This window comes from Pseudochaenichthys georgianus, unplaced genomic scaffold (genome assembly GCF_902827115.2).
Source record: "Pseudochaenichthys georgianus unplaced genomic scaffold, fPseGeo1.2 scaffold_581_arrow_ctg1, whole genome shotgun sequence".
NCBI lineage: Eukaryota > Metazoa > Chordata > Actinopteri > Perciformes > Channichthyidae > Pseudochaenichthys > Pseudochaenichthys georgianus.
Window position 1 is genome coordinate 80,119 of NW_027263140.1, and position 16,653 is coordinate 96,771.

General features: G+C 43.5%; 1 protein-coding gene across 2 annotated transcripts in view; it reads right to left on the bottom strand.

The window, feature by feature from the left end:
• Positions 1-16,653, bottom strand: part of LOC117443307 (uncharacterized) — a 39,576-nt gene that overhangs the window by 8,858 nt on the left and 14,065 nt on the right. The window contains exons 9-17 of one of the 2 annotated variants that reach the window (XM_034079279.2): positions 12,784-13,221; positions 10,854-11,291; positions 10,239-10,502; positions 9,791-10,045; positions 9,453-9,701; positions 9,110-9,367; positions 8,459-8,761; positions 8,105-8,374; positions 7,690-7,825 (exon numbers count right to left, since the gene is read on the bottom strand). In XM_034079279.2, coding sequence (XP_033935170.1) covers positions 7,750-7,825; positions 8,105-8,374; positions 8,459-8,761; positions 9,110-9,367; positions 9,453-9,701; positions 9,791-10,045; positions 10,239-10,502; positions 10,854-11,291; positions 12,784-13,221 — 2,551 coding nt within the window. In that variant the 3' untranslated portion in view covers positions 7,690-7,749. Of the gene's footprint in view, positions 1-7,689; positions 7,826-8,104; positions 8,375-8,458; positions 8,762-9,109; positions 9,368-9,452; positions 9,702-9,790; positions 10,046-10,238; positions 10,503-10,853; positions 11,292-12,783; positions 13,222-16,653 lie in introns of those variants that run through there. The other variant, XM_034079277.2, reaches the window with a different exon arrangement.

Consider the following 16,653-nt stretch of genomic DNA (forward strand, 5'->3'; position numbering starts at 1 on the left):
TCTAGATATTTAACCTTTATGTCTTTATGTCTTTATTAGGATCCCCATTAGCACTAGCATGAGCATTGGCTATTGGCTATTCTACAAAAGTAAATACAAATACGTGTACATAATAATATATGCATACATAGCCACAGGCACAGTTCAAATTTACTTTGTAATACTTAAATAATTTTTTAGCAACCTTTTGAAATGTACTTGAGAATTTTCCTGAATGATGTGAACCGGTGCAGAGTTCCAGCTGATCATGACTCTGTACTGTTTTCTGTCCCATATTTGATTTAGATTTGGGTAATACAAACCTTCCTTCTATTGTCGTCGTGTTTGATAGTTATGTTGTGCATATTGCGCTATAAATCTTTGTGATAATATATCTGGTGAGTGAGTCACTGTAATATTTCTGACAAATTCAATAAAATATAAGTTGACCTCTGTCTGACAGTTAACCATTTCAGTGTCTCCAGCATTTCAGTGACTCTGGTTCTGTAGGAGCACTGCAGTGCACATCGTGCTGCCTTATTTTGTGCTACTTGTAGTTTGTTTAAATCTTTTTCAGCAGCACTAGACCATATAACCAAACAATAATCAAGCTGCGACAGAACCAAAGCATCCAAAACTTGTCTACTGACATCCATAGGCAAATATTTTACAATTCTTTTTACAAGTGACACACCCCTTCCCATTTTACATACAACATTATCAATTTGTTTAGACCAAGATAATTTATGATCCAGGGTTATACCTAGCAATTGTGTCTCCTTGATCTGTTCAATTTCAATATGGTTTAAATGTAGTTGCAATTTTGGTTCACCTTTTAATGATGATTTGATCCTATTAATAACGATTTTGTTTTTCCCGCATTAAGTACCAACTTATTATTTATGACCCACTCTGATATCAGTAGTAGATCTTTATTCATAACATTTGTTAACTCTCTTGTAGTTGATGCTGCATAATATATTGTTGAGTCATCTGCATACATTACAATTTTAGCTTTTTCTAACACTAATGGTAGGTCATTTGTAAAAATAGAAAATAAAAGTGGTCCCAAACAACTACCCCTGAGGTACTCCACAGGTGACTTTTTTTCATCTTGAGAGACTTCCATTAAAAAAACAGTTTGACTTCGATTTGTCAGGTAACTTTCTAACCACTTCAGCGTTTCCAAATGAAACCATATTGTTCCAGCTTGTGTACCAACAAAGAATGGTCAATGACATTCAAAAGCAGAACTAAAATCGAGTAGTACTGCACCCACTAACTTCCTATTATCTAGTTTCGCCCTTCCCTATCTGTCATTTGTGTTTAAAGCGGTGCATGTGGAATGGCCAGGTCTATAAGCATGTTGATACACAGTATTAAGTTTGTTACCTTCAAAGTATTTTTGTATTTGATTGAAAATTATTCTCTCCATTATCTTTGCTAATGCTGGTAATAAACTTGTAATTAACCTGTCTGCCTGTTGACGTTTATCACCAACCCTGACGTCTGTTATCTCCTTTAAGGAATGTGCTGCTGCACTTAGTCTCAGTTTTATGACCGGTCAGCTCTCGGTCAGCCTGAGAGTATCTCCAGTGTTCCCAGGTGTGTACGCACCATCCCCCATTATGTGGATTAACTCTCTGTGAACTAGTTAAAAGGTCTATCGGAGAGAGGCTGGTCAGATTTGACATGGCAGCCCACCAGGGCAGTCAGAATCTCTGGCTGTGTAACTTGTGATGTGAATTTCTCCGGCTGATACTTGTAATTAAACACCAGTGTTTGACATCAAAGCTCCAGCTCTCCTCGTGTCTCTCTGAGTCCTGACTCTCCATTGCTGCAGAAGTTTCCCTTACAACCTTGAGTAGGGCTGACTCTGTGCTGTGGCGAGTACGGAAACCAGATTGAAAAGGTTCATGAAGGTTATTGCAGTCCAGATGGGATTTTAGTTGGAGGCAACAGTTCGCTCCAGACTTTTTCACAGGAATGGGAGGTTAGAGATGGGCCGGTAGTTATTGAGGGAATCAGGTTTGAGACCAGGTTTTGTGAGTATGGGAGTGACAGCAGTGAGCTTCAGATCAGGGGGGACGAGTCCAGTGGACAGAGAGGAGTTAATGACTGTGGTGATAAGATGAGTGAGTTGGGGGAGGCAGGCCTTGACAAGGGTGGAGGGCATGGGGTCCAGGATGGAAGCTGAGGTATTCATGCCGGTGACGTGGGCAACTATGTCCAGTGAGGTCATTTGTCTGAAGGCTGTAAAAGGGTGCCTGGAAGGAGGAGGGTAGGCAGGTTCCGGAAAAGGATGGGTGGTGGACGAGACGGAGGAGTTGGCTATGTTGCTGTGTATTATTTCAATTTTGCTTTGGAGGAATGAGAGGAAGGACTCACACTTTGAGGTGGTGAAGGAGTTGGATATATTATCCATGGGGTTGAGGAGCTTGTTAATAGTTGAAAAAAGGGACTTTGGGTTATTGCTGCCAGATTGTATTACAGAGGAGTAGTGGAAGGAGCGTGCACTGTTGAGGGCATCTTTGTACTGCTGTTGGTGCAGTCTATAAATGTCTTTGTGCAGAGTGAGACCAGTTCGTTTAGCATGTCTTTCGAGCCGGCGACCTTTCGTTTTGACGCAACGGAGATGATCGGTGTACCAGGGGGCCGAGTGAGTGAAAGAGACAGGAGGAGAGCATTGTTGTAGGTGTTGACCAGGTCAGTAGGGGAAACATTCTGGGTGACGGTGGAGTCAGGGCAGAATGCGGGGTGACCCGCAAAAAAGGTGGTATTTTTTCAAACGCTTTTTTCCGGGTTCGGTTCTGGGTAAAACAAAGATGGGTCGGGTCGCGGGTATTGCATAATAAATATATTAAAATAATAATAATTTAGTTTAATGTTTAAATCCTCAGACCTCTCTCCCGCGGGACCGCGCATAATCAAAACCTCTTGACTGTAGCGCATCAATCTGCTGCTGAGCGCCACATTCAAAATGGCTGAGGTGAAGCTCTCTATGGAGGATACAGCATTTTCAATTACACTTCCTCACGAGCGAAACCCAACGTCTGGGAGGCTTTTGGTGTCATCAGACCGAGATGGAGGAAAGAACCAACATCCCACGCTTTTTGAGACAAATATGCAACTGCATGTGTTAATAATTGCACGTTTTCACTGCTCATATATAGGCTATGCGGGTTCGGGTCGGGTTGCGGAACTAATTGGCAATATGTGCGGGTAGCGGGGCGGGTTCGGTATTGCACGTCGCGGGTGCGGGTCTTGAAAATCAGACCCGTGCAGGACTCTGAGTCAGGGATGGTGTCAGCCAGGAGGGAGGAGGGGTGTGTGGACTTGATATTCCGGAATTGTATGGTGCGCTTCTGCTTGATGAGCGGGGTTGGGGTTAGGATGTCCATGATGATGGTGAGGTCATAGGCGGTCAGGTTGCTGATGGCGATGCCAGTGGTGCAGATCAGGTCCAGTGTGTGACCTTTTTTATGGGTGGGAAAATCAACATGTTGTGTGATATTGAAACAGCTGAGTATGTCCAGGAGTTCTGTAGCGGTATTGGAGTCGTTTGAGTCGACATGAATATTGATATCACCAAGTAATAACACAGATGGAGATCCGAGGGGAGCAGGGTTTGGTTTGGGGGGACGGTAAATGACTGCTGGAACCAGGGGGTTTGGACCAGACAGTTTAACTGCAAGGTGTTCAAATGAGGAGGGGCAAGGGATGTTTATTGCAATTGTTTTTATATTATTTCTTAGAATTGTGGCAATTCCATCTCCACGCCACCATGTGTTCTTAGGCGGGCAGAGTAGCTGACGTAAAAGTCGGGACGCCTTCGGTACGTGTTATTTGGTCTCAGGTTGGTGTGCAGCGGCCTTTAGCTGGAGTAGTTCCGCGATGGAGCATGACGGTCATGTCGGCCGGGAAGGATGCAGCTCACAACAAACCTCTGGAGAGGATTAATGTCAGACAGCAGGAAAGCACACATCATGGCAGGTGATCGGGGTGAGTGGCGAAGTTTCTGTTGACAATCAGTGATTTTGCGGGAGTCAGTGGAATGAAGGCTAACGCACCTGACACACCAACCCAATTTTGGGAGTCAGAGGCCGTCAGAGGAAGTCGGGCATTCGCGGCGCCCTACTCAGGTTGGTGTGTCCCGCACCGTCGTCTCTTTATGGCACATTTTCACACCTCCCGCGGCCGATTCAACATGACAGTCGGCCAAAGAAATCTCTCTGATTGGCTGTTCAGCTTAGCGAATCAGCGCATGAGAAGCGAAGCGGAAGTGAGGGACCAAAACAAACGATTAAGAAGGCACACAGACAGAGCTACTGCCTACTGTTCATTGACCTATTGTGAGCATCACATGGAAATGTACATTGTGCAAGAAGTGGCCGTTATTCAGATGGGGGTTTCCGTCTGCCCCTCTATTCTTTCTCCCATTATCCTCCACAATCTGCCTAGAAGTATTTTAACGTTGTAGCTGTTCAAGATGGTCATTTTAAAATGTGTTAAAAATATACTGTCAGTAGTTAAACCAATAATTTCAATTCAAAACCTTTATTGATCCAGGTAAAGTCCCATTGAGATCAATGATCTCTTCTTCAGGGGAGACCTGCAGCAGTCGGTTCCACAAGAAGACGTAAACACATAAACAACAGAACAACAAAAGAACATCATACAGCAAAATGTACAGGGATTACAATTTACATATCTAACCACATGAACAGGTACCAACAGCATCTGAGTGAGCAGCATCCAACCGAGCTTTAAAAACACGTAGTGGTACCAGCTTGGTAATGTTCCATTCTTTGTGCAGACTGTTCCAAGTTAGAGGAGCGGCACATCTAAAAGCTTTCTTCCCTGAGACAGTCCTAGCACGTGGCACATTTAATAAAACCACAGCATGCGATTTCAGGCAATACGTACTTTCAATTCGCCGAGAGATCAGGGAGCAGATATAAGATGGTAGTTTATCCAACATGGCTTTGTAAATGAAAAAGTACCAGTGACTGAGCCTCCGTGCAGTGAGTGATGGCAGACCGCCTTGGCATACAGGGTACAGTGATGAGTGAGTGCTTTACAATTTGTCAAAAATCTCAGAGCGCTGTGATACGCAGCATCTAACTTGCTCAGGTAATCGGCAGGTGCATTCATAGATAAAAAATCACCAGAGTCCAGCACAGGTCAAAGGTCACAGAGCCTCTTCCTGGCCTCAAGCGAGAAACAGGACTTATTTCTGTAAAAGAACCCTAGCCTAACCCTCAGCTTTTTTAGCAGGTTATTTACATGAAATTTAAAAGAGAGATAATCATCAAGCCAGATACCCAGGTATTTGTAACAGGCAACAACTTCAAGTTGTGTTCCTTGCGTAGTTCCAATATCCAAAGCAGTCTCCGGTGTAATTTTAGCTTTAGAAAAGAGCATTACCTTGGTTTTATCCACATTTAAAAGAAGCTTTAATTCAGAGAGCTGAGTCTGAATAATGTTAAAAACAGCCTGTAATTTAACAACAGCCTCGTTAATGGAGGGACCTGCACAATACATCACGGTATCATCCGCATACAAATGTAAGGTTGCTCCTTCGACATTTTCACCTAAACTATTAATATAGATAGAGAATAAAAGTGGTCCTAAAACAGAACCTTGTGGTACACCATTAGTGATGTTTAACCACTCAGAAGACAGCCCATCAAAGTGAACACATTGGGACCTTTCAGAGAGGTAGTTCACAAACCACCCACTGCATGGCTGGATATGCCAATACTGAGTAGCCTCTGCTTTAAAATGCGATGATCAACGGTGTCAAACGCTTTGGAAAGGTCAATAAACAGAGCTGCACAACTCTGCTTATTATCTAAAATACTCGTAATATCATTCACCACTTTCATCGTGGCAGTGATGGTGCTGTGCTGCTTTCTGAAGCCTGACTGATGTTTAGACAGGATGTCATTTGTACATAAAAACTCCTTTACTTGTTCACTCACTAGGTGTTCAAGAACCTTAGCCAGAACTGACAATTTAGAGATGGGTCTATAATTGTTTAATAAGGTGGCCTCCCCTCCTTTTAGTAGTGGCAGGACATGAGCTGACTTCCATACTTTTAAGGCTCCATCTTGGGGCCTCTTCTCTTTAACGTCTACATGCTACCACTGGCTCAGATAATGAAGAACAACAAAATAAGTTACCATAGCTATGCAGATGACACACAAATCTACGTAACAATTTCACCAGGAGACTATGCTCCAATTCAAACACTGAGTAAGTGCATTGAACAAATCAATGACTGGATGTGTCAGAACTTTCTCCGATTAAACAAAGATAAAACTGAGGTAATGGTTTTTGGAGCCAAGGCAGAACGTATAAAAGTTAGCGCTGAGCTTCAGTCTGCAATGTTCAAACCAACAGATAAAGCCAGAGATCTAGGTGTAGTCATGGACTCTGACCTGAGTTTCAACAGTCACATTAAAACAGTTACTAAATCAGCCTACTATCACCTAAAGAATATATCTAGGATTAAAAGACTAATGTCACAGCAGGATTTGGAAAAACTTGTCCATGCCTTTATCTTCAGTAGACTCGACTACTGCAATGGTGTCTTCACAGGTCTCACTAAAACATCTATTAGGAAGCTGCAGCTGATTCAGAACGCCGCTGCTCGAGTCCTCACTAACACTAAGAAAGTGGACCACATCACTCCTGCTCTGAAGTCTTTACACTGGCTTCCTGTGTGTCAAAGAATAGATTTCAAAATACTGCTGCTGGTTTATAAAGCACTGAATGGTTTAGGCCCAAAATACATGTCTGACCTCCTGCTAAACTATGAACCATCCCGATCTCTCAGGTCTTCAGGGACTGGTCAGCTTTCTGTCCCCAGAGTCAGAACTAAACACGGAGAAGCAGCGTTCAGTTATTATGCTCCAAATATCTGGAACAAACTCCCAGAAACCTGCAGGTCCGCTGCAACTCTTACTACTTTTAAATCCAGCAAGAAGACTTTTCTTTTTGTCGCTGCTTTTAATTGAACTTTTCATATCTTAAACTGCACTGTAACTTTTATCCATGTACTTTTTCTTTTAATGTTTATTTTATTAGCTTTTCTTTTTAATGACTGATTTTAAATGCCATTTTCTGAATGTCTTTCATTTTTTGTAAAGCACTTTGAATTGCCTTGTGTTGAAAAGTGCTATATAAATAAACTTGCCTTGCCTTGCCTTACTTCTCAGGCCTGCTGGGTAATCTGTGACGTTTCACTCTCTCAAAAGTTGGACCATGTTGTCATCCATGCGCCAATGAGCAACTCTCATAGGAATGAATGAGGCCCCGCCTCCCACGCTGTATCCAGTCCTTATTATACATCCATGGGGGTGAATCGTATCGCATCGCCTGGTGTTTCAAATGTATCGTTAATGTATCGTATCGTTGGCAACGTATCGAGATGCGCATCCCATCGGCCTCAGTGATGGAAATGCACATCCCTAATGTAAACGGATCCCATCATACACACAGTCAGTATGTAAAGATCGTTAGAGGTAGATCAGTTATTCCCTGAATGGCAGATTCCACCCACACTGACGGAGGGTCACCATATTTCAAACTTCTTGTCTTTCTCAAAGGATGTCATCTCCACAATTTTGTTTCTGCAAAGTCTAGAAAAATCCAAAAGCAGAGCACAGACATCAGTCAGAACAATACGTTGAATAGCAGTTTTATAATGATGAATGATTCCTCTGTTAGCCTACGAGTACAAATGGTGCAGTGATTATGGTTTTCTCACTGCACAGTGTTGGTGGAGACCAGTTGGAGTAGGAGGTCAGTCGAAGCATCAGTGATGTTGTTGTGGCTCAGACTGTAACACAAACACAGGAACTTTTAGTAATGTAATACATCGGCTGGGCAGTATAGGTACAGTCCAAACAAACATTATGTTCACTTGTCTCCATTAGTTATGTCACTTTTTCTGACACCGCCTGAGTTCTGATCACAGCGTATCGTCAGACTGATTCTGTACAACAGGCTTCAGCCAACAAAGCCCTGAATCAGATGGTCAGACACAGAGATTCACACCCCAACCTAAAGATTACCTCCACTAAAACCTATTTTCCACATGAACACCTTTGCCACTCACTTGAGGACTTGCACTTTGTGCAGCTGCGCGCTGAGTGTGAGCAGCAGCTGGTCAGTGAGCTGACAGTGACTGAGGTCCAGCTCTGTCAGCTCTTCAGAGGAGTCCAGCATCAGGGCCAAGGCTGCACAGGCCCTCTGATCCAGAGTGCTGTGACTGAGGTTCAGCTCTCCCTTCAGGGCTTTGCAGAGGGACACTGCCCGTCCCACTGTGTCCCTCTCACTGTTCACAGGAACCAGGGACACCAGCTGGAGGAGGACAGCTTTACTGGCTCTGAACAGGAGAAACGGAGCAAACTGATGTGATGCAGAAACTTGTATACAAACAGCTTCTTCTCTCGTTTAGTGGTCTTCGTACCTGAGTTGTACTTTGTGTAGGACAGGAAACAGCAGGTCTAATGCGCTGTCCTGAACCTCACAGTCCTGCAGGATGAGCAGTGTTGCCCGTCGGCTGCGTCTCAGGATGCTGGAGACGGCCCTGCAGTCTTCAGCCGTCAGACGGAGAGTGTCACTCTGATCTTCCTCTGGCAGCTCCACACAGGAGGAGCAGGACAGATCCAGCCTGTGCTGCACAGTCCTGAGCAGAGACTCTGCGGCCCCCTGCTGGGCATCAGAGGCAGCGCAGCCGTGGACCAACCTCAGCAGCAGGTCCCTGTCAACACTGGGAGAACATTTATTAACAATTAAACAAACAGCTTATCCATAAAGCTTCATTGACTGAGAAAATGTTTTTTAATTATAATTATGTTTCTCATCAACTTGGGTCTTATTGAAGTCTTGTTCTTAATTTCTCTCAGTAATTAAGAACATAGAGCATATCACGTTAATAATAGATCAGAAAGGTCGGATACAAGTGTCCAGTTAAGAAGAGAACATGTATGCATGTGCCTCTTTGACATCGAAAGATAAGTGGCTGAAAGTGTTTCCATTCACTAATATTGGTGTTTGACGGATAGTAAAGCACAGCTGGGCCGAGATAAATACACGTTTAGAACTTTATTTGTCCGACCTGAGCTGAGAAACTTTGTCCAGGTTCAAGAGGATGGACTCTATTTTCCGTGCTGGTATGGAGGTCCACAGGAGGTTCAGTTTGACTCCATCACTGTGTGCGAGGCTGTAGAGCAGAGCATCACAGTCCATTGGTGACATCTCTCTGCAGGTCAGGTTGATCACATGACCCAAGGACCTCAGTAAACTGGGTATAATGGGACTGGCTCGAGCTTTGTAAATCTCCCTGATAGCAGTCAACACAAAGCTGGGACAGGGCCTGAAAGAGTTTGAATGAACACACTTTAGGAAAAGAAGTAACAAAATATATTTAAATGAGAAAACAGGATAAACGACTCTATGACCTTTCAAACACAATCCTGTCCAGGTAGGGAAGCAGACGTGTGACGTTCTCCTGTAAGAAGAGGTTCTTCCTCATGTTCACAGTGAGGGTCTGAGCTGATGGATGCTGCAGTAGAAGATGGAGAAGCTCCCAGTTCAGAGAGAAGGAGGTCAGGTCTCCTCCTAACTTACTCAAGAAGGACCAGGTCAAGTCCTGGTCCTGGAGTTCATGGAGCAGGGAGAGTAGCTGCTGGACATTCTTCTCACTCAGTCTGCAGGAAACAGTGTATGAATATATGTGAACACTAATATCATCTGCATTAATCATTGTGAGAGTATGAGGCTCCGGAGAGACTTGTACTTGATTCTGAGAGGGCCATCGTGGAGCAGCAGTGGTGTGAGACCCAGAGCAGGAACACAGACCTCAGTCAGGTCCAACTGTCTCACTGCCCAGTATCTCAGCAGGGAAGCCAAGCTACTGACAACCTTCAACAACACTCTGTGTGATGGTTGGGCGGTCTGAGGGGAGAGAGAAAGCTCTTCAACAGTCACCTGACAGACCACTCCCCATCTCCTCACCCAGCCACCCAGCAGCAAGGCCATGTCCTTAGAAAGCCTGGAAACAACGAAAGAGAATTGCACCATTATTTACCTTTATCCCCTAACTGAAGATTCAAACTGGACACGATGGCAAGGCAAGTTTATTTATATAGCACTTTTCAACACAAGGACATTCAAAGTGCTTTACAAAAAATGAATGACATATCATGGCATGATAACAATGAAAGAGTAACTGTTTAAATGCGCACTTGAGACTGTGTAGTTGTGTTGTTCGTCTAAAGAGAGCAAAGGCTCCCTTGACAGACATCTTTCTGGGTTTGAGGATGAGATCCACATTAGAGCCACACAGCTGGAGAACTCTCCCCACAGACAGGCAGGTTTTCCTGGGTAACTCTCCTGATAGCAGCAGGGTGAACCCTGAGAGCTGCAGCAGAGAGGCCAACCTCTCAGCCTCCTCTCTGGATCTGACAGAGAGGAGCGTACACACTCCCTGGAAGAACTCTGGACCACAGCTGAAACACAACAATATGGAAGAACAGTGAGAAGGCAAAGCTCAAGTACAGTACATGCTGCACTGCAAACCATCTTATCTGCAAGGTCTTTAATCAAGAATGACATTCAAAGGAAATACAATAGGAAGAAATAGTGTAAGTGCATGTGTTTTATTCAATGTGATAAAGCATTGCTCTGTCTGTCCTGCTAATTAATTACTAAACAGAAAAATCAGATTTATCTACAGAATATCCGTTTATACATTTCAGCGAATCAACTGCTTCCAATAAGCTGTTGATTTTTTACTGGATATTTTTAATGAACCTTTCTGAGGAATACATTTAATATTATGAATATAGAGTCTGACGGACCTGAGCTGTGAGATGTGAGGCAGACACTGCAGCAAAGTCCTCACTGCACTCTCTTCCTCTGAGCGGCCTCTCAGCCTCACTTGTTTCTTCTCTGGTTGGAGTCTCAGCACTTCCAGCAGGATGGAGGTCTTTCTCTGTGAGAGGTCTATGGTCCAGACTGCAGGAGCTGACTGGAGGACAGACTGTAATGATGGAAGGACACTCAGGCCTGTTGCAGTCTCATAGTCCTTCAGGTGGGAGTACAGATCCAGCAGGAAATCACCCTGATAATATCCTACAGCATCAGGATCAGATTCGTGAGGAAGAGGGAATGTTGGGTATGTGCACACTGATGATAACAGCTCCAGTGTCTTCTCTCCTGTCTGCTGCTCTCTCTCTGCTGCTGCACAGAACAGAGGCCCAAAGAACTGGCCTCCACTTGAGAGCCCAAACCAGGAACTGGAAGGAGAATTGAACAGTTAGTTATCAGATGATGCCAACAGCAGAGAGACTCTGGTAGGAGAGCGTTTCTGCTAAATGTCTACAAATACCTGCAATCAAGCAGAACACAGTGAAGCCAATGAACCTCATATTGAAGTAACTTTGCCGTTAAAAGGATCATATTTGGATTTTGGAAAGCTTTCAGTAAATGAACCTTTTCACCAAAGGTGTCATCACTTAGCTTTCTGCTGACTCACGACACAGACACTCGTCCTGCTCCTCAAATCACTTCTTATTTGCTTCCCAGTGATTCTGTTCACCTGAGGTGATTTCACTTTGTGAATACGTTTTGTGTGTAAAAAGATACTCCCAGTATAATGATGTAAAAGTGGAACAGCAACATCCAGAGTCACTATACGATACGATAATACTTTATTTGTCAGATCAAGTCTGAAATGTGACTTGCGTCACAGCAGCTCCATGTCCAACATCAAGACAAGAATCCAGACACACGACATGAAACACAAACATTTAACACAACAGCACAATCTGTGAGAGAACACATGCTCAAAGAGCCTTCAGCGTGCATCTGATCTGGGGTCAGCTCTGTGTTCTGAGAGGTCAGACTGATGCACAAAGGATGCTCCAGTCTGACCTTATTGAATGGTGGGACCCTGTATCTCCGATCAGATGGTAGCAGTTCATATTCACTGTTCAGAACATGGTGTGGGTCAGAGATGATGTTGTTGGACAGCCTCACTAGGTTGTTATGATAGGCTGAGTCATAGAGTCTCTGACGGGGTGGACCAACAATCTTTGAGCATCTACTATCACGTAGAAGAGAACTTCACATCATGAAACTGCTCTCTTTGCTCCTGAGAGAATACACATGTGAATCAGAGTTTAGCAACACCTCCTCTGTCTCTCATGACTTTAAGTTGTGATCGTTCATGTGTCTGAAGTCTGTATTCAAAGCTCACTCTACAGTCTTTAGAAGTGTCATGAGTGTCAGTCACGTTGAATCTAGTATCTGTGAAAGAGGTAGATACATGGAGTCTTACTTGTTGTGCCTTTATACTTTTTATTGCTCTTTGATTAAATTAAAAGAGATGCAACCTCTTCTATCTGTGCAATAACATTTGTTTTTCTTACAACTGATTTTTGATAAGCTGCAGAGATATGTTAAAAAGCTGAGAGCAGTTTTATCAGCAAGTTTATTTGTGTTTGTGTGTGTCTTTATTTCTGAATGAGGCATGAGCGTGATGGTGCTGCTGTCGCAGAGCTTAGGTTCTCTCATTATGATTCACATCATTTCATTATTCTCTAACTGGTAGAAGACTGTGGTTTCAAATCATGACTGAACTGGGAAATGTTATTCATCTACATCATTTTCAGAAGTGAAGGACTATTGTCTTTCAGAAACACTGCCCACAATCACAGGTCAATTATATTTGTATTTCTTAAGAAATCCACATGATATCATCAAATATACATGATCTGTCTGACTGACCTGAGCTGTGAGATGTGAGGCAGACACTGCAGCAAAGTCCTCACTGCACTCTCTCCCTCTGAGAGGCCTCTCAGCCTCACTTGTTTCTTCTCTGGTTGGAGTCTCAGCACTTCCAGCAGGATGGAGCTCCTTCTCTGTGAGAGGTCTATGGTCCAGACTGCAGGAGCTGACTGGAGGACAGGCTGTAATGATGGAAGGACACTCAGGCCTGTTTCAGTCTCATAGTCCTTCAGGTGGGAGTACAGATCCAGCAGGAAATCACCCTGATAATCTTCTACAGCATCAGGATCAGATTCGTGAGGAAGAGGGAATGTTGGGTATGTGCACACTGATGATAACAGCTCCAGTGTCTTCTCTCCTGTCTGCTGCTCTCTCTCTGCTGCTGCACAGAACAGAGGCCCAAAGAACTGGCCTCCACCTGAGAGCCCAAAGCAGGAACTGGAAGGAGAATTGAACAGTTAGTTATCAGATGATGCCAACAGCAGAGAGACTCTGGTAGGGAGCGTTTCTGCTAAATGTCTACAAATACCTGCAATCAAGCAGAACACAGTGAAGCCAATGAACCTCATATTGAAGTGACTTTGCCGTTAAAAGGATCATATTTGGATTTTGGAAAGCTTTCAGTAAATGAACCTTTTCACCAAAGGTGTCATCACTTAGCTTTCTGCTGACTCACGACACAGACACTAGTCCTGCTCCTCAAATCACTTCTTATTTGCTTCCCAGTGATTCTGTTCACCTGAGGTGATTTCACTTTGTGAATACGTTTTGTGTGTAAAATGATACTCCCAATATAATGATGTAAAAAGTGGAACAGCAACATCTAGAGTCACTATACGATACGATAATACTTTATTTGTCAGATCAAGTCTGAAATGTGACTTGCGTCACAGCAGCCCCATGTCCAACATCAAGACAAGAATCCAGACACACTACATCCGGGGTCTTCAACTAAAATTCAACGAGGTCCAGTTAGAGAAAATGTCCCCATGCAAAGGTCCGGAACATCAAAATGTCTAACTTGCTTCCTGAATTAGTGTGATATATATTGAAGTGACCTGTAGCTTTATCAACGGCTGCATGTAATCAACAACTGACTGCCAATCAAATAAAGAAAGTACAATTCAAAAACAACAATATTTATTGTCAATTAACATTGAACTATACAGTAAATACTGTGGATATGTGTAATGTTCCTCTCGGGCTGCATTTACAAATAAAATAGAGAAAATAAATAAAATAGCTTTTGAAAATATGTGCATCTTAAAAGTGCTTAATTTTTAGATAAATAAAATAAAGTGTAGCAGCAGCTTGAGTCCCTTTTTCTTTTTCTTTTCTTAACCGTTTCACATCATGACTTAACAGTTTCAGACAATTATAGAACAATATCAGTCTTTACACATCATAGCAATTGAACAGTTTTAAAGTTTCTCTTTCTTTCCCTCTTATATTGCAGTCCCTCACTCACTTTGTTTAAATTCAGTGTGAGAATTGAGCTGGAGCTTGTCCTGCCAGGAGTTTGTAAATCTGGGCTGAAATGGTGTCAGGGCCATTCTCACACACATGCAGGTGCTCATTGGTTACAGTGATGCAAACACAGGTATGGTGAAAAAAGAGAGAACTATTCGAAGCAGAAAAAAAAACAGCGTAATATACCATCTGACAAAGGCCTGTGCTATAATGCTTCAATTAACTGGCTATTCTTTATAATATACTCAGATCAATAGGAGACAGAGATGTTAAGTTATAAATCAAGGGGTTTTATTATTATTTACAGCAGGGGTGGGGAACCTTTTTCCTTTCAATTTTTACAACATCCTCCGAGGGCCGTACAAATGATTGAACTCAACATCTGCTTAAAAAAACTAAAATCACAGCCCATTCATTTCGCCTTTCTTTCATGCTGTGCAAAGAAAAAGCAACCAATCCAGATATCTCCCCATGACTCACGCATGCATGCACGTGCACGGTGTGGCATGACCACCCAAACAGAAAGATATGGACACAAGATGTGTGCAAATGTATTTAGTATCCTATCCATGTGAACATGATTTAAGTGGGGGGGGACCTAACCTCCTCTAGGAGGGTCCGGGGGCATGCTCCCCCGGGAAGATTTTTTTTAAAATATTGAAGTTAAAAGCATCAATCTGGTGCACTTTGAGAGCAACATTAAGAGATCTATGGATACATCTCTCAACACCCATATGAAACAGAACTGTAGCATATTTTTCTTTTTGGATATTTTACAAATCACTCCCATTTTAAACTCTATTCTTGTTATTTTTAACAACTTTTTTGTTGCTGTCATATAGTATTTTATACCTGTTTTTCATTTAGTCTCATTAATAACTCTATTGATCATATCAAGGTGTGCCTTAACCTCACTGAGCTGAGGTTATTTGAGCCTCTCAGGAGAGAGCTCTCTTCCACCTGGTTGAAGAAAAGCTCTTTAAATCCGTTAGCATAGCTAGCTAACCAGATGCTAATAACAACAGATCGCCACTGTGCTTACAACTAAAGACACAGCCACGCAAACACTGCGGCATGTGTACGGCTCCTTATGGGTATTGCAATATGTTCAGGGCCGGAGCGGCGTTCCGGTGCTCTCTGTCAGCACTCCTTTCAGACGAGACATATACCACGTGAAGACACGTTACGCTCGTGTTGTGTTCAAGGAACCTATCCTTGGCCAGGAAAAACAGGTACTCGCTTGTTTAATTATTTTTGCGGTCTAGATTTCTTCTTCTTTTTTGAAGTGAGAAGTTGTCCGTCAGTCAGACTGACGGACGGTCTCCCCCCCCCCACCCCCAAAACGAAAACTCTTCGGTTCTCCACGAATTACACAAGTCACCCAAATCAGCGTTAAAAAAGCGGGAGGAGCCGAAAAATCCCCTATTAATGTATTGATTATAGCTCCGGGTCCGTATAGGTCGGCGTCTGGGTCCGGATCCGGACCGCGGTCCGCCTGTTGCCGACCCCTGCACTACATGAAACACAAACATTTAACATAACAGCACAATCTGTGAGAGAAAACATGCTCAAAGAGCCTTCAGCGTGCATCTGATCTGGGGTCAGCTCTGTGTTCTGAGAGGTCAGACTGATGCACAAAGGATGCTCCAGTCTGACCTTATTGAATGGTGGGACCCTGTATCTCCGATCAGATGGTAGCAGTTCATATTCACTGTCCAGAACATGGTGTGGGTCAGAGATGATGTTGTTGGACAGTCTCACTAGGTTGTTATGATAGGCTGAGTCATAGAGTCTCTGACGGGGTGGACCAACAATCTTTGAGCATCTACTATCACGTAGAAGAGAACTTCACATCATGAAACTGCTCTCTTTGCTCCTGAGAGAATACACATGTGAATCAGAGTTTAGCAACACCTCCTCTGTCTCTCATGACTTTAAGTTGTGATCGTTCATGTGTCTGAAGTCTGTATTCAAAGCTCACTCTACAGTCTTTAGAAGTGTCATGAGTGTCAGTCAAGTTGAATCTAGTATCTGTGAAAGAGGTAGATACATGGAGTCTTAGGCTGCAGCCACACGAGGACAAAAACGTCCGTTTGCGTTACTGTTTAGTGTCATATAGACCGTTCGGCCACACGAGGACGACCGAATACGGCACTAAACGACTGAGGAAACGATAACGGGTCCTAAGGTGGATAGAACGGCATACGCAACTCTCTGGGGGGTCCAACGGCTCCGTGTGTGCGCCCTATACGATCATTTTAAGATCACTGATAGTGATTGCGCAATAGCCCCGCCTCTCCCCACCTCTTCTGCTCACCTCCGCTTACCCCGCGCCATTGCTGAAGTGTTTCGCCGCGTCAAAGTAAACTGCACCCTGAATTCAGATTATGTATCTTTCTC